This window comes from Barbatula barbatula (genome assembly GCF_947034865.1).
Source record: "Barbatula barbatula genome assembly, chromosome: 23".
NCBI classification, from domain to species: Eukaryota; Metazoa; Chordata; class Actinopteri; order Cypriniformes; family Nemacheilidae; genus Barbatula; species Barbatula barbatula.
Genome location: NC_136786.1, coordinates 11,801,638 through 11,829,002, shown reverse-complemented (window position 1 = coordinate 11,829,002; position 27,365 = coordinate 11,801,638). Strand labels below are relative to the sequence as shown.

The 27,365-nt window shown below is 38.0% G+C and overlaps 1 protein-coding gene across 1 annotated transcript in view; it reads left to right on the top strand.

The window, feature by feature from the left end:
- The first annotated feature begins 5,820 nt into the window (after positions 1 to 5,820).
- kcnb2b (potassium voltage-gated channel subfamily B member 2b) overlaps positions 5,821 to 27,365 on the top strand; it is a 77,341-nt gene continuing 55,796 nt past the window's right edge. The window contains exons 1-2 of the mRNA XM_079447695.1: positions 5,821 to 6,168; positions 7,260 to 7,944. Of these exons, the coding sequence (XP_079303821.1) occupies positions 7,366 to 7,944 (579 nt within the window). The 5' untranslated portion in view covers positions 5,821 to 6,168; positions 7,260 to 7,365. The remainder of the gene's footprint in view (positions 6,169 to 7,259; positions 7,945 to 27,365) is intronic.

Below are 27,365 nucleotides of genomic sequence, written 5' to 3'. Positions count from 1 at the left end.
TGATGTTTTACCAGAGACCATAAGAGACTAAATTGGCATTTGTCCATACAAATGAAGACAACCAGCAAGCATCACACGCACGGTGGAACATCAGGATGCTTAGCCTTGCGATATGATACCGATCTTCTGGCAAAGCGTAAACAACAAGCTCTCGCTCATCAGAAACTAGATCGCCTTCCATTTGTTGGCTGGCCTGAGCAGACAGGTGACTTTTAATGAGAAACTAGACCCTTGTGATTTCTGTTTACAGCCTAGTGAATGTAAATGTTTATGGTCTAAGGTTTTTGATGAGTGAATAGAAATTTCTAAACCAGCCGCTACCCTGCTTGCAGATGTAAAAAATGATAGAAATAATGTTATTTATTTCTGTTTTAGTTGTTCAACTGAATGTCTCAGGGGGTTTTGTGTAAAGCAGTACAGATAAGCATTACACAACCATAATTCTTTATGGTCTAATTAGCAGAGTTTTATTTCTTTATAATATTGAGAAAGTGCTGATTTGACATTACATTAAAAATATCCCTTGCTGCTTATACAGTAAAATAACCTAAAGTCATTCAACTGCTGCATTTATGCAACTGAGTTTTAGAAACAATCCAACCCGGCGGCAACACATCTAGGATGACAAAATAAAAAATGCAACAAACTTTATATTACAAAAATGTTGTTAGTATTCAGAAAAGTATTTGTGGGCACATTAATCTCAGAATCTGTGTGTGGGACAGACATGTTAGATGTTTGAGAACACTGAAAGATTGCGTTTTGTGTAGTCCTGTTACAGTAATATGCTTGAAAATGCTGGTTGGCTGCACTTGTTTGCGGCTCAACCATAAAGAATCCCATTCAGAAGTACATTATTAATATAATCGCAGTAACAGTATTGCCCATCAGTTGTAGTTGATGCATTTCTGCCGTGTTTCTCTAATGCCCTGATGTGCAGGTGTGAACTCAAATAGTTCTGTTGTGCCGAGCAGACGATTTCTCTGTAGAATAACATAATTTATCACGTTGTCTTTTATGATTGAGTGTTACTAAATATACACCAGCAAACAAATAGATGGGTGCCATTGCCTTTTTCCGTTAAATTTAACCGCCCCCCCCCCATCCCCCTTGGCGAGGCTACCGTGCTGGTCCAACGGCTGCTTCATTAATGTGTTCCCGTAGCCTTGCGCTTTAGATATCCATTAATCATTGAGTTAAAAAAGTACATCACTCCAGGTCTCTCACTTCATTTATGAAGCCGGCTGATAGAAGACAGTTCTGTTGACACCCCTTTTTTTATTTATTTTAGATTTGATTCTTACATAATCTTGGTTTCAAGATGTCGAACATGACTTTCTTTAAAAACACTCATATCAACAAATTTCCTTTTTATTCATTAAAAACATGGGTATGACATGTTTAAGGACATTATTTTCAAACTTTTACTGACAGTTAAACAAAATGTAAAAGAAAATTTAAAAGGCCTTAAAAAATATTTTTGTAATTTTTCTTGTCATTTCAGAACATCTAGTAGAACATATAATTTTTAGTTTTTTTCAGAATAGTTAATTTTTCCAAATCAAGATGGGTTACGATAAAGAGCATTTCAGCAGAAAATGCTATAAAATACATAAATAATTAATTCTTATGTTAAAATTATGCTTTGTCCTAGGTAAAGAACACAATTATGTTTATTGTGATTATTGTTTGTGTTACCAAATTATATTATTACCAAAATCTTTACTTATGATGTTCCAGTGGTTTCGTGATCCAATCATTGTTCTTGTTTTCCAAGTTAATAATAAAATCAGATGAATGTAACTGTGCAGCAAAATCATGAAAGATAAATAAAACTTGTGACATGGGCCTAAACATGTGCAATATATTTCAATACCAAGAAATAATTAAAGAAAATACTTTTATTCCATCATTGGTTTTTATTACCTTACACTAAAGATGTAAACTAACTTTTTTGAATTGTTAAAGTTTTGAAGAACCTACATTGATCAATCATCACATCTGAATATTGTTTATGTCCGCTGCAAGTATGAATATGAACCTATTAATGCTAAGTTTGTTATCTTTAAAAATTTTATTTTAACACGCGTAAAATAATTCTAAATCGTCGTCTCATTTTGTGAATTATTTATGTCTGTCTATTTTTTATCTTAAAATGCTGTGGTCTAGACAGGTTCCGTCATGCTTGCAGCTTTGACCCCTCTTGTATGGATACACATGCAAAGCAATCCAATCCAGAGCTGCTTCTATTTTTAGCAAGGGGTCCTGAATCGATTGGCCGCTTATTATTATAATTTAACCGAGCGGTTCCTGCTGCCTCTCCTTCCTGTACACTTTCACTTAAATTATAGCTGTCCACCTCCCCCACTAACAACCCCCCCTTCTCAACTCACTGATAACTTAATTCCATGCCCACACACACACATACACATACACATACACAGAGTAAATAAACAGAGAGGCTCACTTGCATCAGTTGTTTCATGTAATAGCACATAATTGAATCTGCTTTAACTGTGTCCATAAGGAAGTGTTAGGATAACTGTAAGTTATGTGTATATGTTATGCTGTTTATTTTGGTTTCATAGATACAAGGGGCTTTGTGTATATTTGGAGGGGCAGCAGGAGGTCTGAGGGAGACAGATTTACAATAAATGGGAAATGGAAAATACTGGACCCTCTTAGGAAACTGGGACTAGCCAACTACCTGTTGTACAGGGTCACCCTTAAACCATTTTCTTGTATCCCACATAAGCATGCAACTATAAACATCCACCCACAAATACACATGCATGAACATACCAATACTGGCACGCGTGAACACATGTGTGACTCATACACCAAGCATGTGCTTGCATATGTACAGTATACTGCAACTGCAACAACTTGTGCATTACTTTTATAGGCCGTAATGTTCCTTGTATAAATCAATCAGATATATTGATAGGATTGTGCAATTCTAGCTCTGAGGCATAACCCTTTTGCTGTGCCAAAATGTTACTTGTTCATGATGCTAGGATTGGTGTTTCTATGGCAACTGCCTACACACACATGCCCACATGATACTGAGTATTAAACATGCATTACATTCCCAAAATGTTTTGTAGTCTTGGTAACGCAGAGTGCTTTGGCACAATGCTGGCATGAAGTTTATAATTAAAGATGCTGGAGGTCTGTATCTTTTAATCATCACGCACAACGTCCCAGAATGCCCGGAAACAATAAAGTTTTATTTACACTGTGAGGACACAGATGTCAACACATACCAATACATATACATTGTGTATGGCTTTTCTGATTTATTTTTATATTTGTAAACTATTTTTGTTATTTGATTTTTATACGGTGCATATTTGGTGGTTTTACTAAATCCGTTGGGTGCTGATAAGTAGCCTAACATTGAGCCAATAAGTGGCCACAAATGTAAACTGTGTTAAGACACGTGCAAACGAATCTATTCCCATTGTGTAGTCAAGATCCACACACTGGAGAGACACAACGGAAAGATTAATTACAGTGCACCGGTGTAGACAGATGACCAGCCACAAGCATATTTTTATTGAACTGCAGTGGCACTAGATTAAAACGAGTTATTATGATGTCGATGCCTTTGTCACAATTTCCTCTATAGTTTTCCACCTCGTCCTTCACCCTCACGTTATGGTGTATTTTGGAATATACACGGGAGTAACATAAATCAATACAGATTTATTGATCATCGATCATTTGACAGACGAACATTAATTCACACACGCACCCACAAACCCAGTTTGTTTCACTATATTACTGAGGACATATCATGGTCTACCAGTGATTTTATTTTATTTAACTTCAGGTTTATTGGACAGGGACAATACACATTAATTATACATAAATGTGCAATGTGGCAGAATTGGCCAAAATGCTATTTTACACCCAGGCTATGTACTGTACATTAAACCCCTTAAAGGGATAGCTCACCCAAAAATGAAAATTCTGTCATCATTCACTCAACCTCTTGCCATTTCAAACCTGTATGATTTTATTTTATCTGCAGAACATTAAATAAGATATTTTGAAGAATATTGGAAACCAAATAATGGCGGTACCCAATGATTTGCTTGGGTTATGGGTCCATACAGTAAAAGTAAATGCGTAACCACTGTTACATTCATCAATCTTTGTTTGTGTTCCGCAGATGAAAGAAAGTCACACAGGTTTGAAATGACAATAGGGTGAGTAAAAGATGACAGAATTTCACATTTTTGGGTAAACTATCCCTTAACCTACACACAAATACATCGACATTTACTGTAAAGTATAACATGATTTTGTGTATTTATGAGCATTTATTTTGCGAGTGCGGACCACCTAATATAAGTGTCTGTTTTTATATGTTTCCCTATATTTGTCTGGTTTCACAACAATGCCGTGGTCAAGATAAATTTAGAGAGACATTAACATCTGGTTAAAAGTAATTTCTGTAATGTCCATGACACCCATAATATGGTTCACCAAATGCATTTTAATGAATGTGCTTCTGTTTGCAGCACTCCTCAGTCATCTTAAATAAATGTACATTATACCATTTTTTCATTTCCTTCAAAGGATAATAGTAACCGAGCCGCAATATAATGTCTATTCCAATCAAACCACGGCCCCTTGATACACAAAGAGTATATTTAAAGCATGCACCATTTGTTCCTCAACCATTGTGTCTCCTGTAATCCTGTGACACCTCATGCGTATGGATGGATGATTTCCAAACTATTACTTCCTTTCATCTTTTTCATCTGGCACTGTCTGAAAGACAAAGCAGACGTCGTTTGAGGGGCATCATTACTGTTATGGAGCGAACTTTACCAGCACGGACGCAGACAGGTCATTCCACATGGACTGAAACTCAATACAGCTGCTTCATCTTTAATAATTGCTGTGACTACATATCCTCACGTACTGTTATAAATTTTAAATCGCACTGTACACACGGTCCCTCAAGGCAAGCGTTATAAAAATTTAGCTACTCCTGCCACCCAAGTGCTGGGGAATTACAGTGTATATTTTTACCCTGTACAAATTTGCTAGCGATGCACTACGTGTATATGGCTTGTTGCCAAGTCATGTATAACGTATTGACTGCTGCCAGTCGTATAAATTCAACCATTTTTGACAGTGGCTTTAATGCAGCAGGGAAAGCGGGCTGGAGTGTATTTTAAGTGTTCGCCCCAGCACCTTACTGTATAAGCTTACAAGTGACCCATTTTACAGATGGTTATCAAAATACATTTATACTTTATTTTCTTCTTATAATAATACAGATTTATTTGGAAGTAAAAGAACCCAATGTTTACAAGTTTGTGGAGGAATCAACCAGTGACTTTGGATTGCCGGGTCAACGCTTCAACACTTGAGCTACAGAAACCACAGACTGCTGATTTGCATGCACATCGAACATAAACTTTAGACTATGTGTTATTCTAGATTTTTATAGCATTGGGATTGCATGGGCAATGCATTTTGATAAAGTGAAATATATGCATCCATAATTATTCGTGCATACACTCATAAATGCATGAAACATATACTTGGTAGTGTATAATATTATAAGGATATTTTTAAGACAGAATTTCTCACTCTTGTACACTTGTGCTGCACCACTAAACTCTTGAGAGAAAGAGAGAGGGAAAGAGACCTTACTGAAGTTGATCTGCTGGTGCCCTTGCTGATGTACAGACCAATCCCATTTGGTTTCAACTCTAGGCTGTGATGCAGCTCATGCTTCAGCCGATCCGTACACACGCGCGCACACACGCACATACATACACACGCCCGCACAGTGTCACTCTGCAGTGCGCTTCACACACAGTGCGCGCACCCTCCGCGTTTACGCGTCCGACATCTGCAGACATTCAGTCTCACCATATCAAGCCATCGATGGGTTAGCGCTCTTAAGCAGCCGCGAGGAGCTCTTTCAGTTGCAGAAATTTCCCCGCCGTTCTGTGTGATGATCTCGGCTTTTCTCGTGTTTGACCAAACGTGGAAGAGGGGAAAATGTGTCCAGTAATTATGAAAGCTTCCGTTACGAGCTGGGAATCTTAAACGCCGGGCGCGAAGAAACCCGCAGCCGTCTTTTCTCCCGTTTGCGCACTGAGCGGTTTGTATATGCAAAAGGTGGTTTGCCTCAGGAAGGTAAGACATAGTTTGTTGCGTCGTGTCAAAACATTGTTATAACAAGTCGTGATAACCGGACGTCACTTGTTTGAGTGGAACAGTTTAGGTGAAGTGAAGCTTTGTCGCTTCGTGCCAGATATTTTTGTCGTTACGGTGGCACGGTTGTAAAGTTAAAGGTTTGCAAACGCGTTTTTGCAACGTGTAGAATACTTTTAATGCCGCGGACAGCTGCTTGTATCAAAGGAATACAGCGAAAAGTTATAAACTATATGTTTTACAATGTATTGGCTTGGTGCATTACCTTCTAAATGAAAATAAATTGATGGGATTGTGTCAAATATGTGTTAGAGAGAGAGAGAGAGATAGAGAGAGAGTTGTGCTGTTCGGATGTGTGACTAAAACTGTTGCGTCTTTGCGCACTGACTGTTCTGTCATTAAGAATATATGCAGTGCGAATCATAAGAGTTTCATTCATTGAATGAAATGTTCAGTTCAAATTATGCATAAAACTTCAAGGCGTTGCAGTAGTACGTATTATCGCATTTGCAGCTAGAAATAAAGCAATACTATGTTAGGCTTTTAGGAAGAAATATACTTACCTAAATATACTACCTAAAGGGAGAATTGCATGTTCTCCAACATCCTTTTATCCACTCGTCATATCGGCTTACATTAGACTCTTGAACGTTACCTTAAATAGAAGGCCCATGATGAATATTGAATGTGGCAAGGAGATAATGCTTTTAATTACTTATTCTCTTTGGTTTAAACAAGTCGTGACATTATTCCACTAGCTTAAACTAAGTTCGAGTATACAAAAGCTTAAGTTTGTTCTTGAATTGATTTCGTTGTCCCCAGGTTGGTGACTTGTAAATCCAATTAAACGCTGCCATTTCATTGTGTTCCAGAAGTACTTAACACGTGCTATGTGATATATTCCTAATGAATCTCAAAGGTGGGACTTTTCCTGAGCTGTAATGTTCTGCAGTTATATTAAAAATCTATTTCCCTTCTTGTGTTAACAACAGGTGTCTAGTATGACTTAGTATGTTGTCAGAATAATTATTACACCGATATTCCAGTCTTCTCTGTAATTTTTTTATTTGCAGCCATGGAGGGACTCGTCTGAGGAGGACCCAACATAATCATCATTTTACGATTCCGTTCTGGTTTTCTTTCACCCCTCCTTGGTAAGCGCCCCCTGTCTTTTACACAATGGCAGAGAAGGCCGGTCTGGGAGTCCCAAATCTTGGGGGTCCCGAATCGACGCTTCCTCCGGAGCCTATCGAGATCATCCGAACCAAGGCTCGGTCCAGAAGAGTCCGCCTCAACGTCGGGGGTCTCAACCATGAGGTCCTTTGGCGGACCTTGGATAGACTCCCCAGAACCAGATTAGGCAAGCTCAGAGACTGTAACACACACGATTCGCTGATGGAAGTCTGCGACGACTACTGTCTTAATGAGAACGAGTACTTCTTCGACAGACACCCTGGTGCGTTCACGTCGATCTTAAATTTTTACAGAACTGGAAAGTTGCACATGATGGAGGAAATGTGCGCGCTGTCGTTCGGCCAAGAGCTCGATTACTGGGGCATCGATGAGATCTACCTGGAGTCGTGCTGCCAGGCGCGATACCACCAGAAGAAGGAGCAGATGAACGAGGAGCTCAGAAGAGAAGCAGAGACTTTAAGAGATAGAGAAGGGGAGGTGGAATTTGATAACACCTGCTGCTCAGACAAAAGGAAGAAACTTTGGGACCTTTTGGAGAAACCAGGTTCCTCAGTTGCTGCTAAGGTAAGGTGTTGTGAGATTCAGTGACGTCTGGTACGGTAGATTTTCTATAGCAATTTTCTTACAGCAACACAGCTTTCCCTACTTTGCCTAAGTCAGGTGGATTCCAACCATATATAAAACAGAGGATTTACATGACAATTATACAATTATATCAACTGTACATGTGATATCTTGTAGACCTGTTGGATGGTAGAAAACAATAATGTTTGTTAAATTATTAAAGGGACAGTTCACCCAAAAATCATTAACTCCCCCTCCTGAAATCTGTTTGACTCTTCTGCATTACACAAAAGAAAATATCTTGAAGAATGTTGGTAATACGGACACAAAACCAATGCAAGTCAATGGGTACTGTCGCTGTTCAGTTACCAACACTCTTCAAACCTGTTCTTTTGTGTTTTGCAGAAGTCACACAGGTTTGAAATTACAAGAGGTTGAGTAAATGATGACAGAATTTTCATTTTTGGGTGAGCTGTCCCTATAATGAGAGTTACATTGAAAAAAATATACAAGAGGTCACCGGGGTCACTGTAATGACTATGAGTCTCAGGTCAAAAAAACGGATGCCGTTAAACTTTGGTGCCTATTTTCTCTGTGCTTTGTGTTGTCTTTGTCTGTGCTTTGATATTTTAATATTAAGCAAAGGGAACAGACGTTCCAGATTTATTCCTAGTTTAATACATTTATGCGTATAGGGAAAATGTTGTTCTTTAGCAAACCAAGAGTGACAATAGTAAGTGCAATGGAATGCAAAGTGTTAGAAATTAGTAGATCAGTAATAAAACACAGCTGGTAAAAGGCGATCAAAATACATTTGTTGCTGAACATTTCAAGAAGCCGGAGAGGTGTTTGAGTTTGTGCTGGAAGGCCTTGTTTGGCCGACATGGATCACGGGCAGCTGGCACCGGTTGGCAGTTCTGTCGAGAGCAATGTGTGAAAGAGCAGCCCTGCTCATTGAGTCACAGCGATTGCGTATGCCACACAAACTTGAATATTTCTAACACCATGTCCTTGATTTCCACAGTTTCTTTCCATAGTCATTGCATTGGATTGATGAGTTTTTGCTTATATAATTTGAATGTCATAAACACCGTGTTCTCTCTGTAATGATTCATCTCGCACAATGCACACATCTATCCTATTACACGCATTTGACCGTTCATTGTTTTTGTTCACAGTGCGGAAATGGTTTCATGCCCTGCGCAGCCTCCGTTCAGCGTGCCTGGGCGGGTGGGGTGGACGCTGATGAAATTCAATCACTGATAAATTACGAGGAGCATCCAGGATAGAGTTCAGAGTGGGGAAAGATTGTATTTCACGTCTGTGATAGTGTATCGAAAAAATGTGCTCTTAAAGCACGACAATAGCACAAGGCCATGTGAATTGAAATGGAGAATATGGTTGTCAGCGTAACTGCGTTTAAACGCCCTGATTGGACCGCATCATCTATTTTGTTGGACTTTTCCTCCACCTATAAGGGAATCATGGCTTATTTGATTTCAGCCTGCCTCCGCCCACTTCATTTATGATACAGGCTCGTGATGGAAAGGGCAGGAGGATTGTGGTAATACAAAAGGCATGGGCTGTTTCCTGCACTGGGTGTGGATTATAAGGGCTGAGCCACTCGTGTGGTCTGTGAAGCTGTGGTAATGCCTTGATTTACCTCACAGGCAACTGAGGGGAGAGTCATTTGTGTTTGTCAGGTTCTGTTAAGTCTTTGTAAATAGCATGCAAAGGCACAAAGAGAGGCAATAACGTGCTCAAATTGTTTTGTTTGTACTGTACGTGTGCCAAATTGCGCCGTACGATCGACTGCTTCCACTGAGATTTTAATCTGCATTGCTCTTTAGCACTTCAAGTAGTTGGAATGAGGAAAGCCTTTTTATATTCACAGGAAATCCCTCAAATTAATATACGTGTGGGGTGCTGAGCCAGCAATTTAAAAGAACAGTTCGCCCATAAATGAAAAATCTGTCATTATTTACTCACTCTCATGCCGTTCCTTCAGCAGGACGCAAAATGAAAAATATTCTGTGAACTCTTTTCCACATAATGAAAGGGAATAAGTGGCTGGTTGCTGTTGAGTTCCAAAATGACAAAAAATGCCAGAAAATTGTAAGTGCTTGAAATACTGCAGGACCCTATATTCCAGGTTTTCTAGGGCGTATAATAGCTTGGTGTGTGAGTGGCGATGTCTGTTTTTTATTGAAAGGATTTTTTGACAAAAATGCAATATAATATACATAACTGTGTCTTCAGAGGTATATAAATACTTTACATAATGAAGTGTTATGTTTTTATTATTTTAAAATAAGATATTTCTGTCTACTGTACGTTCACTGCGGGTCCCCTTACATTGAATTCGCCATGTTGTTTCTACAGTAGCCCTAAACGGACGAACTGCTCTGTAGAGCGCGTTTCGTAAATATGTTATCTCCTTCGTCAAAGAAGCGAAAACAACTATTTTTAAATCCCTCACATTCACCCAATTGTTTCACGTTGCTTCAATTTTCAACAATGTCTACAAAAGAATCAGTTCACATTGAGACCATGGTCTTCTTTAGAATTCAATAATTTCGTCACAAGAACAGGCAACAACAAAGGAAACTAAGCCACAATGTGCAAGTTTTATATGCTAAAGTTTCAAGTACGAGAATAAACGACTGCAGAAAGGAAAAGGACATATTCGTTTTTTTTTGCACAAGCCCATAAACCACGCACGCACGCACACACACATTGATGGTGACAAGATCTTTGTTTCACATTTGAGGGAGGGATGTTTAGATCTATCAGCATACAAAACATATAAAATGGATACTTATTAGTTGAGGAGTTCAACTTATCAAGTTATTATTTAAGGCAGGACACGTAGCCCCGGTTTCACAGACGAGGCTTAAGACTTAAATTCTGACTTAGGCTAAGCCTTGTCTATGAAACCGGGCCTTAATGTACTGTTCATTTTGAGATGTTGGTCTATTTAGCTTTCATGTCTTCTTTTTGCTCTAATGGAAAGGACATTTCAAAAATACACATTGGTGTGTTTGTTTTAAGCCTACTCTCGTCTGTTTGCTTCTGTAGATTTCTTCTAAATTAACCAAAACAAGCTGCATATATATCTGCATATTTAAACATAACATTTCAAGGGAAAATACTTGATGTAAGTCATATTAACTAATAACTAGTGAAATAGTTATTAGTTATGTTGTTTATCCTGTTCATCTGGTATGCCTGACAAAGGTATGCAAGTTAGCATATTTTAATTACTTTACGCCTGGTTTGCATATCAATGGGGCGATTCTGATGACGTTATTAATTTTACTGTATTCATGTCATTTCTCCATTTAGTTAGCATGTAACTTATGTCAATGAAATACTGCCTTAGCTAAACTTTAGCTAACTCATTAGCTCATAAGTGATGGTTGTTAGCAAAACAATATTTGCGTTTTGTCTTTGTGGATAATTAGCTGTGAATTCAAGGCATATGTAGCTAGTCTGTTCATCACCATTAACCTGCGCACCAAGACAAACACTACAGGAAAAGAAGGGAGGGCTTCACTTCTGCGGCTCTCTGCCTGATGTGCCAAGCAATGTGTGCTACACAGCTGTGCTGCGCATGTGTGCTATGCATGGCTGCGCACCTGCGTGGAGACGCGGATGGGAGGAAGGCATCGGAACTCTCAACATTTCCCAACCTGACCTGATATTTTCCATTTGTTTGACAGGGAAAGCTGTGCACAAACAGAGACACAATTAAATTACTCCCAAGAAAAAGGGCCCATTCTCTCGAGGAAGAAAAAAGACCAGGGCTCAAGAACCCCAACCCCTACAACACACCTTTAATAAGATATTTATCATTTTAATAATAATATGAATAATCTCTTGATAAATTGTGTGTTCTGAGGTTGAGAATGTGATTGATCTGAGTTCACACTGTTCCAATGATCTGGTCTCAGATGTTAACAGGTCCCTGGAGGGAGAAACTATCAGTAAATATAGTCTTAACCTTTGGTCTGTTCCTCACACAACCCTACTGCATGAAATTATATTGCGATACTGTTTTGTGTTTTTTATTCATACGGGACGGCGTAGACACGATATTCTTCAAAAACTGCTTTTTATGTTCCACAGAAAACATTGCAGCATTTGGGTACACAAGGGTAAATAAAGACTGACAGATACTTTCATTTTCGTGTGAAAGTGGAAAGAGAACAGTAGAAATGCAAACCTTATTCGAAATGTCTCTGGTCTTTCCCTGGCCAGTAAAGAAGCATTACATCAAATCGCTCTCCTATACCGTTCCCAGCATGCATGCTGAGATCTCATTTCATCTCCTCAGAGGAATCTCCACTAATGTGTCCAAACATTACAGCATCGGGCACTCATTTAGCACACTTCCTTTGCAGGAGACACAGGTTAAAAATGGAAAGGGGATTCAATGATTGACATTGTTTGGGGTTCCAACAAAGGCAGAGTTGAGACCACTGCAGCATGTATTTCGAGAAAGTGATGGACTGCTAGAATGCAGTATATAGGTTTGCGTGTGTGTGTGTGTGTGTGAGAGAGAGAGAGAGAGAGCAGGTGGTAGTCTAAGTGGTGCCCCTGAATGCATCACTCTTAAGGATTTCTCTTCAAACATTTCCCATGAATAATAAATAGTAATTTCACACACATTCACACAAACAAGCACACACACATCTGGATGTTTGGTCATGGTAATGTTACAGAGGTAACATTCGTAGAGGAGAGAGACTTGGGAGAGTTGCACCTCGGCTACACCTAAAAATAGGCAGCCTGCTAATACAACTCTAGCCGTAGGTGAGGGTACAGCGCTTTTACCTGCCAAGGGGATTATACAAAAGGACGAACCCTATTGGAAGTCCTTCACGGGACAAACTAGAGAAAGACTTGTAAACCACATCAAGGCACATTCGGCGAAGTAAAAGGGATTCATCTTCATTAAGATTCCATTAATTGGATATAATTTATGATATAGGATTGTAGAAGCAATAAATAAATCAAGGAGACGACTGAAGTATTGACACGTGGCTCATCTGATGTGGAGGAGGCCTTGCATGAATTTAAATGTAGTCATACATCATGCATTAAACCGTATGTTGTGCACATCTGCAGAATTTTCCTCCAAGTATTAAAGCACATGGCTTGCCATTGGGAACATGCTCGTGTCTTCCGTCCTGTGATGATCAGAGTTAAACGTTGTTTTAAAAAATGTAAATAGGACTACAGTGTTTTAAGAGGTGATTACATTCCTACCAGATGCATGTCTTCAGGTGCTGTTAGCAACCGTGTCACTGAATAATTTCACATGTCCTTCTCATATTCTACCAAGACGTGTTTTTTAAAATGTCATGTTAGTAGCTGAACATAAAACGATTTTAAGGTCCAAGTTGGTGTGAGAGAACTCTGAACTCTCTGTTCTCTTTGGTTGAAACTAAATGTTGCAGAATTTTGGGTGAGAGACCATTACAGATGCATGATTTTAGCATTCAGACATTTCTATACAAATTCTTGTTTTTCCGTAAATAATGGGAAATTGATTCATAAATGATATCCAGATATGTCTTAAGAAACAGTAAATACATTTTTACTTTATGTTGGAAAAATAGAGCATGACATTAAGTTTCATTAATTTACTCGGCACGCCTTTTAATACCGTTAACCCTATGAATATACTTAAGGATATTATAAAATCAATCTACAAATGAAATATTATGGACCACAACTGCAAATTAGAAAATTTAAATGTCTGCAAAATACATACGTAATATGTTTGGTTTTATGTGGTTTAGTGTGGAAAAATGCACGTGTTTAGGAACTTTACATCCAAACAGAAAAAATATCAAAAGAGAGGATTTCAAAATTATTTTCAGTTTCTGAATTTACTACTTATAGGTATGTGTTTAGGTTAAATGAGTACCTATTCTAGTAGTAACAATATTTCAAATAAAAATATTGTTTCTATTTTCATTTATTTGCAATAAAAACTGTAGTAAAAGGTCAAAATAACAGACAAAATGCTTTGTATTTACTCATAAACAATACAACAGTAATATTTGGGAAAAGTTCAATAATTACGTTTTTATGTGATAACCTTGATTATTATCACAGTCATTCTGTCTGTCGGATTTTGTTAAAATTCAACAGACACTGGACTGGACTGGAATGTCCCATCTAGAAATACTTAGAGACTGAAATCTCTTATTTAGTTCACCGCAGCAGTATAAACACAAATGAAATCATATGTATTCACACCCAAACTGAACTCTTGTTTTCTCTAAATAAACAGAAATGCTTCAGTGAGGATCATGCTGCATTTTCTAGGTTTGCAATATTCAATTAATTTATAGTTTCATCCGATTGTCTTGCATACATTGCAACGGCAGTCTGTCTTTGCTATCGCAGATTTACAGCTATGCCCTATGCGACTGCTGCAGAATTGTTTCTCTCATTCAAAGTTAAGATAATGACCTTATTGAGTATTCATGCTAGAAGGGTCGTTTTTACATGTTGGTCTAATGCGCCTTTTTGCCTTGTTTATGTCTACATTTCAAACAGAATTATAGAGCTAAAATATGCCACAAATCTCCCAGCACACTGGAGCTTGAACTCACAGGCAGATTTAGGGGGGGTTTCAATGAACTGGCTTGATTTAAAAGAGGGTCCAGGCCCAGTTAATGTCAGCAACAGTTTATTTGCCACTGTCTCAAATGTAGACAAAGTGAGAAAATCTTGTAATGATGGAGTGTGGATGGATTTAGATTAGGTGGACCTGCTGAATGCCCACATCTTACTATACCTCACACCTTTGTACCTCACACAACCATAAATTATGCAGAAATGAAGTAAATACTGCTCAAAATGCAGGCGATGTGCTGCTTTATGTGTGTGTGTCTGGAAAAGAGATTGGCTAGATCAGTGATTATCAACATGGTTTGGCCATGGGACCCACACACTTTTTTAGTCCCAAACTAGTTTTTTTATTAAATTGTTGGTTTGAGCCATAGTACAGCATTGGATAAAGTCTGAAAGATCAGTCACAGGATAGTTTGTTTTTCTGAGGTGAAAGACTTTTTATTTATTTAAGAAAATAACGATATAATAATGACACTGACATTAAGCCTGACAACATCTCACCTAAACGCTGATATTGAATTCGGACCAGCGAGTGCTCACTTGTTCAGGCATCTGCTAACAGCTTTCATCCATGTCTTTCAAAATTAAAGTCTCGCCATCAGAAAAACATTAAGAACATTTAGGATTAGACTTAAATCTAGATTAAATCAAGGTTTATTTAGTAATTCTGTTGCACCAAACCGTAAACCTTATTTAGAAATAATCAAGTTTAAATTTAATCTATCATTTGATCCAGGTTTTAATTTGACATTTAACCATAGATTCACTTTAATTCTGTTGATCCATTATTTTAAACCCTTATTTATCTCTCAGTTAAGGAATCACTTTAAACTTAATAATAAAAACACCCATCTATAATCAATAGAATGGAAATAAATAAAACACCTCAGCACAGAGTGAGCGCAAGGTGATTTGATAAACTGGGTGGTCGGCTGTGAAGGGTCAAGTTCAAGATGCCCTGCAATACAGGCACAGTATCTGTGATAAAATGGAAATGACTGACATCCTAGTAGTTATTTTAGCGGCACCAGTGACCGGGACACCGGTATCGTGGGTGACCTTGTCTAAATTGTGGTACGGTCCCGAACAGGCGCACCTCAGTCTGTGGTGCTGCCGCAAACAGCCCAAGAACACGATCAAAGACGACCCCGGTAGGCGATTGCCGTTTCCCGGCGGCGGCGACGACAGAGGTCAACCCGCTCATGATTCTTGTACTGCTCTCTTCTATATCTCTGCTCCAGCAGCGAGCTGCAGGATAATGATGCTGCTCAACTGTCATATCCGTGCCCTGTCATATCCCTCAAGGCTTGTGAAATGTGTTTATGGATGATCAACTAATTATCCAGAGAGAGGTTTTAAAAAGCAAAATTACATTTCATTTACATGCACAAGCTGACAGTGCAACACACTATAGCTGTTTAATTACATGGGCAAATCTTGGCAGACAAAAATAAATTGCATATGAGGGGTTAGATAGAGGTTAAAGTTTTAATCCATGATTTGTTAATCTCTGTTTAATATTAAGTGGCGCAACGCAATTTGAATTAAAATAAAACTAGGATCAACAAACCCTAGATTAGATCTAAACTCTGTTTACTTTAATCCTTGTTGGTGCAACCCTATGGAGCGATTTCAGTCTCGTTAATTATTCACACATAAACACATAAAAAATACGTTTCACGAACACTAAATTCAATTCACAGACGTACGATTGTGCACAAATATAAAAGTTTTTGGATTTGTGTGTGTGTGTATTTTGTGACTCTCTTGTCAGCGCTGTCCTTCCCACTTGAGTTGTCCTCCTGTTTAGCCAATCATAATCGTGGAGAGCACAGGACTCAAGGAGCACTAGTCTTAGCACTAAAGGCTGGTTTGTACAGCTTCGCTCCTCTACTCTCTGAGCTGTGATGCTGTATTAAAACATACTACAGACACACAATAAATCTTTATTCTTAAATTTTTATTGACTTCTTTTGTCGAAGAAAGCTTGAAATAGTGAGTGAACATGACCACTTAAAACTAAATAAACAGCAGTGACTTACACTGAACTGCTAAAATCCGTATGGGCAACAAACTGTGCCAGTTTATAGATGTTCCCAGAGGTACACAATAATTGAAGGTACCTTTGAATGTACACAGGTCCTTAGTTTACTATTTTCTACCCAAAAAGGCGCAACATTTTATGTTTTGTACCTGGAGAGATACAAAAATGGAACGCTTATGGGTACAAGCCCATTATTGTACACTGAGTGTATGACTTAAGGATGAAACAATTTTGAATTAATTTTTATTTTTGGATGAACTGTCCCTCTATGTTTCACTACTTTAATTTATGTTAAATTCATTTAATTTTAAGGTAATTAAATTTTTTTGGAGTCCATATTTTGTGGTCTGTCATTTTGTACTTTTTATTTGTTACGTTTTGGTTCAGGTTCAATGTTCAGAGGTTTGTGATTTATGTTATAAACATTTTACCAAACATGGTTTATTTGTTTTTTTTTAATTAAATCAACAAATTTTACATTGAATACTGCAGCTGAGTAATTTGATATTGTGCTGTCTATATAGCCATAAAGCTCCGCTCATTGTGCTTCAGTGGACACATGCAGTTGTCTGAGTTCTGGTTGTTTATCTTGCAAGTGACTGGACTGTTTTTCAAGAGTGCTTTGGAAAGACTCTATGTTGTTCTTTAGTATTGCTAGTGGTGGGAACAGCTGGTGGACGCAGCGTTCATAATTACACCTTTCATCTATGTGAAATCTGGTTTGTTCTAAGAAATCCAGAACTTATGCACTACATTATTCTCCACACCTTTTCCAAAAAGCCTTTATTGTTTGAGTTTTTATATAGTTATTTTGATTCATCAGCGTCATCACTTTTGTCAAAGTCAAGATCAATTACAAGACTAAATACGGGGATATCGAGTAAGGGATCTCCAGATGATCTTAAATGTTGGTGGGAGGATGCATATTAAAATCCTATTTATGAAAATGTATTTATGTAATATTTGCTTTCCTGTAGCTCAGTGCTTAGAGCATGGCATTAGCAATGCCAAGGTCGTGGGTTGGATCCCAGGGGATTGCACATACTTAAAAACAAATGTATAGTATAAGAAAATGTAAGTCGCTTTGGATGAAAGCGTCAGCCAAATGGACACATGTAAATGTCATTTGCCAAGTTGTCTTTGTAGAAAGGCAGATGAGTGGGTGTCAGCCATAGTACAAATTGTTAGAATTAAATAAAGTAATTAAAAATATGGCTATTTTAGATGCATGTGGTGGATATCTTAGAAATGTGTGAATAAATGGGGGGATGAGCCCCTTTCACACTTACATTCTGTGTTATGTGTCTATTTACGACTCACTAGCATTTCAAAGAGCATCTTCGTGTATCCAAATTGACATCTAATGCCGTGCAGAACCCCTCTGGCAGTGGCGGTGTTTCACCAAAACCCAGGGAACGACTACATAACAAATATCATCCTGCAAAATTTATACATCTGGCTTGGGCAGATGAGATTGTTATGTGAGTGTTAAAATAAAAAAATTATTTCCAGTTTATTGGCATGTCAGTTACTTTTCATAGCGCCGTCAGTCAAATCCATTCCCCTTGAGTGATGGCTAATTAATTAAACGCCATTCCGTGTTTTAGCTGCAGTTTTGACTTCCACGCTGCTCCTTCAAGTCAAATCCATTCCACTCTGCTCAGTCCAGAAAAATTAAACTCCATTCCGTTTCAACACAGCAAGGTAAATAACGTACTTTAATGAGCATCATTACGCACACTTTGTTTCCACTTATTTGTCTGAATGCTGGGGTATGGCAACTGCCATACTCTGACAAACGCAAACGCCGCCTCTGCCCAGCTGTTCAGCTGCCATTTACTAAGCAAAGACACCCTCTTCTAAACTCCTATAGTGTAGTTACATAATACTTTCCACAGAAACCTAATCAGCATAGGCTAACATTTAGGAGCCACATCCTAAATCCTCTTTGCCCCGCATTCATAATCGGATAAGAACTCTTTGGATTATGGGTAACATTGGTTCCTCTGGCTTTGTAGGGGTTGCACAGCGTTTCGATTGAAAGGGATGTTCCAGACGTTGCCCTTTGCTTTATACGTGATAAAATAATACTTTGGAATACTTGTCTTGTACATTTTGTACACAACCATTTTACATCAGTTATGGATTGACATTACTCCAAGAATCCAGATTATTATACGATTTTAATCATAACATTGTCTCTAATAAATGTATTTAATATTAAAGAAAAATATACTTTACCATTACAGTAAATTACCATTCTTTTACTGATTGTAGTAGTTTAGCAAATCTGTTTACAGCCAATCAACTGAATTTAAAAACCATTGCAAAACATTTTTACAGTATTGCTACATGCTGCATAAGCGAAAAGATACAGATGTCGTAGTGATTATAAAATGGTACTCGGATAATGATAACCAAAACAGAGGTCAGTTACTCTAGATTCGACTAAATCAGAGTAAATGACATGAGGGTATGATTCAGCAAGCTTAGATTATTTTAAAGAGCTTAAGTCATTCAAAGTGATCCCATTTGGTCATGACAGGACAGGTAAAAATACAAAGAATGGTGAATGTTAAAAGATCAGTTCACCAAATTTCTGTCATCATTTAGATAAATGGTTCCTTTATGAGGGATTTGATTTCAGGAGAAGGTGATGAGGCAAGTAACTAAAGCTAAGAAATTGTGGAAATATCACTTGGTCAGAAACGCAAGGAAGCACCTCTTCCTATTGACTTTAACCATTGATCTGCACCAATGGAATCCTTGGCATTTCTGATTTGCAGTTTTAATTATTTCACACATATAAACCAGAAATCAATGTGCCCCGGTAATTACAAAAGCAAGAAAGTAGAAAAAACAAGAAAGAAGATTTTTCACACCGACCTCGACAAATATGCTTCACGCTCAGTGCTTTATTTTAATGGCCCAACAAGAGACATCAGGACTGTTGGCCGAGGGTCATAACGTCCCTGCGGGATGCCGCATCATTGCATACCACAGCTTTATTTTACGCGCTGGTGAGACTGAAGATGCCACAAAGAGAAGCAGACATCGAAAACAGTACTGCATCTAATGCTGAGTATAACACGGGTCATAACTGTCAAAATTGTAATACGTAATGTAGATCTCACATCTGTCAAGAACGTGGATCAAAAATGTAGTCACGTCAAAGGAGATGAAAGAGAGGAGAACTCTTAATTATTGTTGAAGTTGATTAAAGGAGCGTTTTAGACAGGTGAAGTGTGGTTGCTTGAGATAAAGATCAGTTGAGTGAAGATGTCTTGCAGAAATGGAAACTTGAGTCTTGGACTTAAGATGCACTTACTGTAGGTTGAAAAAATGTATTTGAGACGTGACTTGAACTCTACACGTTTTTCTGTGAGAACAGTTATTTGCTCCTGTATTGGATTCATCATTGCATTTTCTTGTCCTCTTTTGATTGATAGGCCCTGATCATCGGCTGTCTTTAAACTATCCACAAAATTGCTTTGATTGACCGAAACAGATTATTGGCCAATATATTGGTGCATTTGTAATAAATACAGAATCGTTTGATTTCTATTATTTATTAAATGTACTGTGGATACAGATTCAGTAAGCATTAATACTGTATATCCGGGCATAGTTACCAAAGTTACCAGGTTGTGTTAGTTACTATAATACGTTAGCTAGTTTAGTGCATTTACAAGCAAAAATGCATATTACATACAGTATAATAATACATATAAAACAGAGGAACCAAAAAGAGATTTGAAATGGACTCAAATACAAGAACATGATTGATGTATAGCCTAAAATAAATCTTAAAGAGCTTATGGTCTAGTAGAAGCTCCCTTTTTAAATTCAAAAGAGGATATTTTGATCAGGAAAACCATTCCAAGCATGCATATGGAACTTGCTGCTTCAAAAGCAAAAAAAATTGCATTCTAACAGCCTCAGTGAAAACATTCCTGGTTGCCGGTTTAAAGATTACTTTGCCATGACATGCTCTCCTGCACTAAAATCCTCATAGTCAAGAGGGATAAGTTATCTGGCGGAGGATGGGTTTTTCTTTTCGTATGGTCTGACACATCACAACCAAACGCCATCCTGCAACTTCTGAGCTGTATTTTTTTTTAGGTGTGGGAAGCAATGAAACCTTGCACGTCCTGTCATCTGTGAGGCATGAGAAGACACGCTGGCGTATTGGCACCTGATGCAGCGCTTCTATATCTGGTCGGTAGTCAGTCATGTCTGTGATTCAGTCTGATGTTGATTCGTCCAGGTGTCCCCGCTGTGATTAGCAACCTGCTGCTGGTCACCGTGAAGGTGCGGAAGGTGTGTGGCGACCACATCCCTTACAAAACGGCCACGGTGGGAGGGGTCGTGACTGCTGAGTTAATTGACTCTTGAAAATAAAATAGATGTTGGCGACAGCACCTTGCTGGGAAAATAAAATAGAAAACGGCTGAAAGTGAGACCGGGTAGGAAAGAAGGAATACTTATTGACTACATTTTTACCCCCTCTGTGAAGAAAGCCCAGAGTTTGCAGTGTTGTCATGGATACCTGGAATGATCTGCAGTCTTATTCCTGTCTTAAATGAATAGTCCACCATGTTGTCAGTCCAAACCTGTTTGATTTTCTTTCCTTTACAATCAAAATAATCTTTTGATTTCTTTTAAAGTTAGATGATAATGGTAGACCCTAATTTAGGCATAACATTTCGATTGACATTTCACAAAGGGCTTGGAATAAAGAAATAGTTTACACCAATAATGTGTATAACTCTAAAAACAAAAGCAAGAAAGTCAAAGAACTTGAGCATCATGTGGATGCTACAAATTTTTCGGCAGAAAGCAAGGTTGTTCTGTATTGTGACTACTAATCTGATATTGCCATAAGGGCTAACAAAACAACGCTTGAACACTGTCACAACAGTCTTTGTTTCTATAATAAACCTTTTTGGCTGAAAAAGAGGATTTTAGAAAGCTCTGCAGTGGAAGGCGGCAGTTTAGCGTGCATTACATTTGATCATTTCCTCCATTTGATAAAAGAGATTTGGTTCAAACAAGGCGAACGTTTTTTGTGATCACTACTCACAATCATCTCTCTGAGAGACCAGATGGGTACGGGAGAGAGAGAGAACAGATGATGATACCCAGCAGCCACCTCAGACATACTTATACGCTTGTTCTTGCTTTCCTGGCACCTTCATGGCTCCATCCACACTGTAAGCCAGGCCTCCATCTGCCATGCAGAAACAGTAGTTGAGGGAAATAAGGGGTAGTGATTCCTGTTGTAGAGTCCATAAAACATGATTTTGAAGAGTGAAAGAAAAGATTAATTATCCGGCGGAGATAAAAGCTGCATGAAAAATGTAGGAGTGAGGAAAGGTGAAACAGTGCCAACGGTTGAACAAGATATGATTAATGGGTGGAGCGATAGGGTGGGAGATATTGAAAGTGAGAGAAAGTTAAGAGCAAACAGTCATTTATGTTTGTTATTCGATATCCTTTCTTATATAATTGCATTATACTCGTCTTTCAAATTGTGATTGTCATAATTTAAATTGTAAATGTATTGTAATGTAGGGGTTCTTAATAATTCTGATAATTTTCCAAAGCCCTGTATTGTATAGATATCTACAAGATGCGCCACTGCCATCACAATGAATGGGGAGGAGTGCAACACTCAATATGGCTGCTTGAAAAAGGTGATTGTAGGGAAATTTAAGCTTGGCAAACCAAAGTTAGGGTACAGTTCATGTCAGCTTGAATTATTGACTGGAAATATGCTATTCAATTTTATAAACATGTTGTCAGCGATTTTAGAAATATCTGCCTGTTGTCTTGCTATGACTTAAATAGGTGCCTGGAGGCGTTCCTGCTAAATAGCTGCTTGGAGGCATTGCGAACATGGCCACAGAGCGGCACAACTTCCGTAAACGGACTTTCAGATATGGATATTCGGATATTGAACAATATTCAAAGGCCCACATCGCACTCACAAAAAAATCTACATTTCCATGCAATAAACTATTTTAGAGATTGACACTAACTTCATTGACTTTATTGAAAATGTGTTCCCTGGTAAGTAATTAATTTGTAAATTAATGTGTTTTTAGAGATTTGTGCCCATGTTGCATTTTTTGTGAGATTTATTTGCTCGAGGACATCTAACATCCCCGCCAAAGGATGTAGTCGTTTTTAGTAACTTGTTAGCAACCTCCGTTTTTAAGACGAGGGGGTTGTAACAGGATATGTAACCGGAAGTGCAAAATTTTAAGTTTACATACAAAAATATGTCATCTATGTGGTACTAGCTTTACTGTACTTTAAGTTCTGTGACAACATTTAGCTCATATGAGACAAACATAATACCACAAAAAAATATTTCTTCCCTAAAACTTACAGAGACCTTCCCGAACTATGACAGAGCAACTTTGAGCTGTATTTTTCTCTGAGTACGTTACCAGAATTTTTACTTTCACATTAATTTCATTTTACAGTAATTATAGTATAGTATAGTATTTCCATTTTCCTTTATAAGAAGCTAGAGATAGGAATTGGTAATACGCATCAGGCCACAAAAGCTGAGAAAAATCAGCTCATATTGACCCTGAAACATTAATCCAGAGCCTTTGAGACATAAGCCTCTACAGTGTATGCGTGGGCTAATGCCAATTATACTGTACTTCCTCACAGTTTTTTTAATGTGAGTCTTTGTACACTTCCCTTACTTTCCTGAGCCCTGCACTTATGCTGGGCCCTAAAAGACAGTTCCCTTATCCGGTCTGCGATGCGTTTGGCCCCTTAATGAGCTTAAAGTCCAGCGTGCTGCTGAAGGCACAACGTAGACCTGATAGAGGAAGAGACAACCGTCCCTAGTGACACCTCATTTTCAGAACAGCATAACCTCAGTTTATCCGACCATTTAATACCTTTGGTGTGCCTGAGGGTCACAGCAAATGTCAAGTTAAAAAGGCGCAGACCCTGTGTCCGTGTGCAACTATGACTGTTCTTTCTCCGTCCTTCCTGTTTGTCTCTAAGAGTTTCCTCCCACACGCTCGGAGCTCCAGGTGCTATTTTTTCCCACACAGGATTTGGTGCCATTGTAGGCTATTTGTCTGAATTTAGTGGCTGCCAAAATACTGCATTTCTTAGTGGTTTGACATAGTGATGAAGCAGGGCCCTGGGGCACAAACGTCTCTAGGGTCCGCCAACCAGCCCATGTATAGAGTAAACATAACAATCACATCCACAGAATTGAATTAAATCATGTAAAATGTATAAAGGACTAAATGTGTTAATATAGCCAATTGGACATGCTTTGAAGGTTTTTATGCATTGAAGTTTGATGCCTATTGTTGCAGGTGAGGAAATACTCCAGGGTGATATTAAAGGGACGGTTCACACAAAAATATAAGTGGTGATGTCTTTCAAAACCTGTCGTGCAAAGCGCTTAAGAAGATATTACGAGAAATGTTTCAGTGGTTTCGTGTTGAATGAAAGTCAATGGAGGCCAATGTTGTTTCATTACCAATGTTCTTCAAAATATCTTCTTTAGTCTTCGGCAAAGGAACGTATGTCATACAGGTTTGGAATGAGAGTCAATGACAATAAAAATGCTCATTTTTGAATGACCAACCCTTTTGGAACAAAAATATATTCGCCCCCATGCTGGAAAATCAGACCGTATATGGAATTTTGTTGGAATTACAAATTTGGTTACGGTTAGGCAATGAAGAAAGGACTGGTTTATAGACGAACATCTTTATGGATTTTCAAAGAATTATAGGCCAAATGTTTGATATTAAATGCGACGTGCACGTATATCGTCAATGACCTATAGGATTATGCAGATTATAGAAGGCTATAAAATGTGGAAATCCATACCATCCCTCATGTTGCTTCACTGTGATTATCTTGTTTTTATTCACATGAGTCAGTTTCGTATTGGCATTTTCCTTCAATCTGGGCTGTAACCCAGGCTGAAGAGTTGGCATGTTCTGCAAATGACCTTGTTGTACGGTTTCTCCCTGTCACTTCAAGACACACATGCAAACTCAGATTCAAAAATCTAGTTCATATTTAATATGAACTGATGTGTCGCTTTAAAGATATTTTTTTAACACCTTAAGTTTACATAAAATACCCCATTTTTACAGCTCAAGCACTGGGTGAACTAACACCAATAGTCAAAGCAGGGTTTTAACCCTATTGAATGAGCAGGTTGAGACTGTACCAGCTGGTTGCTTGGGAGGAGACCCCCTTACCGTTCAATAATCTTCTTTTGTGGTATTTAAAAGTCTTGTACTGCACGTAATTCGGTTGACCTTTCAGGTCAATGTCCGTATTGTTTAGGTCTGGTCAGGTCCACAGACTGTCACAGAGGTCATGAGTTGATGATGGCAGTTAATCAATTACTAAGCTTCCTGTATCTGAACCAGCCTATCTATCTCATTACCTGCCTCCGCTCTTCAGTGTCCCAAACAAAGCTTAAAGAGGTCTAATGAGACTATATTACTTTGACTGTGGGTTGCCTGAGTTGGCCTTTTATGCCAGCAGATGCTTCTTAAGGACAAATTACAGAGGGAACGCGAAGACCCGAGCACAGCTGTGTCGCAAGGTTTAAAGGCTAGGTAAATGCTGGCACAAAGCATAGGGCACTGCCTACCTAAAACAACATTTTTAGGCATAATAGATGCACTTTTTTCCATCTCAAACCATGGGCATCAGTTTAGTTTTTCTCCTAAGTTACATGAATAATGCAGTCCCATAATTAATTGCTATAAGCGATCTTATATTTTAGCAAATTAAAAGAGGTTCTGAAAAATTTTGTTTGGAAATGGTCAATGGGATGTCACAAAAGATGTCAATGGGAGGTTACACTTTTAAAGGTTCCTAATATGTAGCATTTAGGTGCTGATCTGTGTACATTTGGTACCCACGTGTATCTGTGAGGTTGTAATTTGTCCTCTCCAGTGACAGCTAGGGTATATGTTTTAGCTTTTTTCTGACAGTGTATTATTTTACCCAAAAACATCCTTTCCAAATATACATCCCTAAGTTCTATTTTTAAAAGACTCCAGTAGTCTGTTGGGTTGCTTTCAGGACGTGTTTAAGCCTCATAAGCCTATATTTAACTCCTTGAGAAATACTGCAATAAGGTAATTCATGGCAATATACGTATATTAGACCAATATCAGCTCAAGATCTTACCCCTAATGGGTTAAAAATTGCTTGCAGTCTTGAATGGATGTTATCTAAGATTTGTCTGAGGTTCGTCCTGTCTGTCATCAATGGTGATGTAATATAGGATGTGTAAAGCCTCCAAGAGTTTAAGCACCTTTGGATTTGAAGGTCCTGGTTTTGATCCCTGGAACTGATTGATTCAGATCTAAGCCTGCAATGTGGAGGCCACAAAGTCAAGAAAGATCTTCTGCTGACAGAGCAAAACACAGCACTCTGCCGCTCAAACAGAATTCTGGTGCAATGGTTGTCATCTGATGGGTTAAGATACTATCGTGATGTTTGTTTTTCTGACACTTCTAGGTTAAAGTTCCTACTCCTTTGCCTGTTATTGCATCTTGAGGTTATTCTTGCCACTCCCTTCTACTTGTCTTCCGTGACGCCCACACTCATCTCCCACTTCCCATGAAGCATTGCAGCTCTGCCCTCTAAAGTAATGTGGTGACAAGCCCAAGCATCTCAGAAGTGGATTGACACACTGCTGAATATTGCGCGGTGTCACACTGTCAAGCGTACACATAGAAATATGAAGGATCAAATGGTAGTCGGTGATGTGTGTATACAGTGTTTGCTGTTTCAGGTAAATCAGCTGTCCTTCCTTCTCAGTTAAAGCCTTCCTGTCAAATAACTCTCGATACAGTCATTCTCACAGAATGGCGTGCGCTGTTTAACCACTCGGTTTAATTAGCTAAATTAGTGCTGAACACGATTAACTGTAGTGCTTCACTTTACCATTATGATCAACACACTTAAAACAGCTGTTAAAATGTCAAAGTGAGCTTGACTACACTTTACGTATATAGTAGATATGCATATGGTAAAACATTCTTTTTTACTGTTTGATTATCTAATGAAGATGATCAACAGAGGTTACACTGTAAAAATTTCCAATTTAAGTTTAACTTTTAAGAACAATCAGATTGGCTTTACAAAAAGTTAAAATACTAACACTAAACAAATCTTTTTAAAAACTGTAGTTTAAAAGTTGCCTTAAAGTAAATTTCATATAATTTGATGTTGAAATCACCAGTTTGAGTTAACTTAAAAATGTATTTAGAAAAGAATCAGATGTTTCATGTTGGTGAGATTGTGTAATATATATATTACTGCCATCTTTCCAAAACCTTTTGTGATTTTAATTTTTTGGCATAATCATTGTTATTAGTCACCCTTTATGCTTGTTGCTGGGTTTTACAAAATTCCAACTTTTAAAAAGTATTACAAAGTGTTTGTAAACTTTGACAACACAGTATTTTATCATTTTAAAAAACAGTGGGGCAGATTCACAAAACATTTTGAAGAGGAAAATCTTTCTTAACTGACATATTTTTTCTTAAATTCTAATTTAAGAATAAAGTAAGGAATGTTTTGTATTCCCAAAAGACAGTTCTTACATTTATTTCTCAATATTTCTTTATAAGATTTAGCATTATTATTATGAAAAAAATGAAGATGTCTAAAGACAATATTTGAGAATGTCGTAAAAATAAAC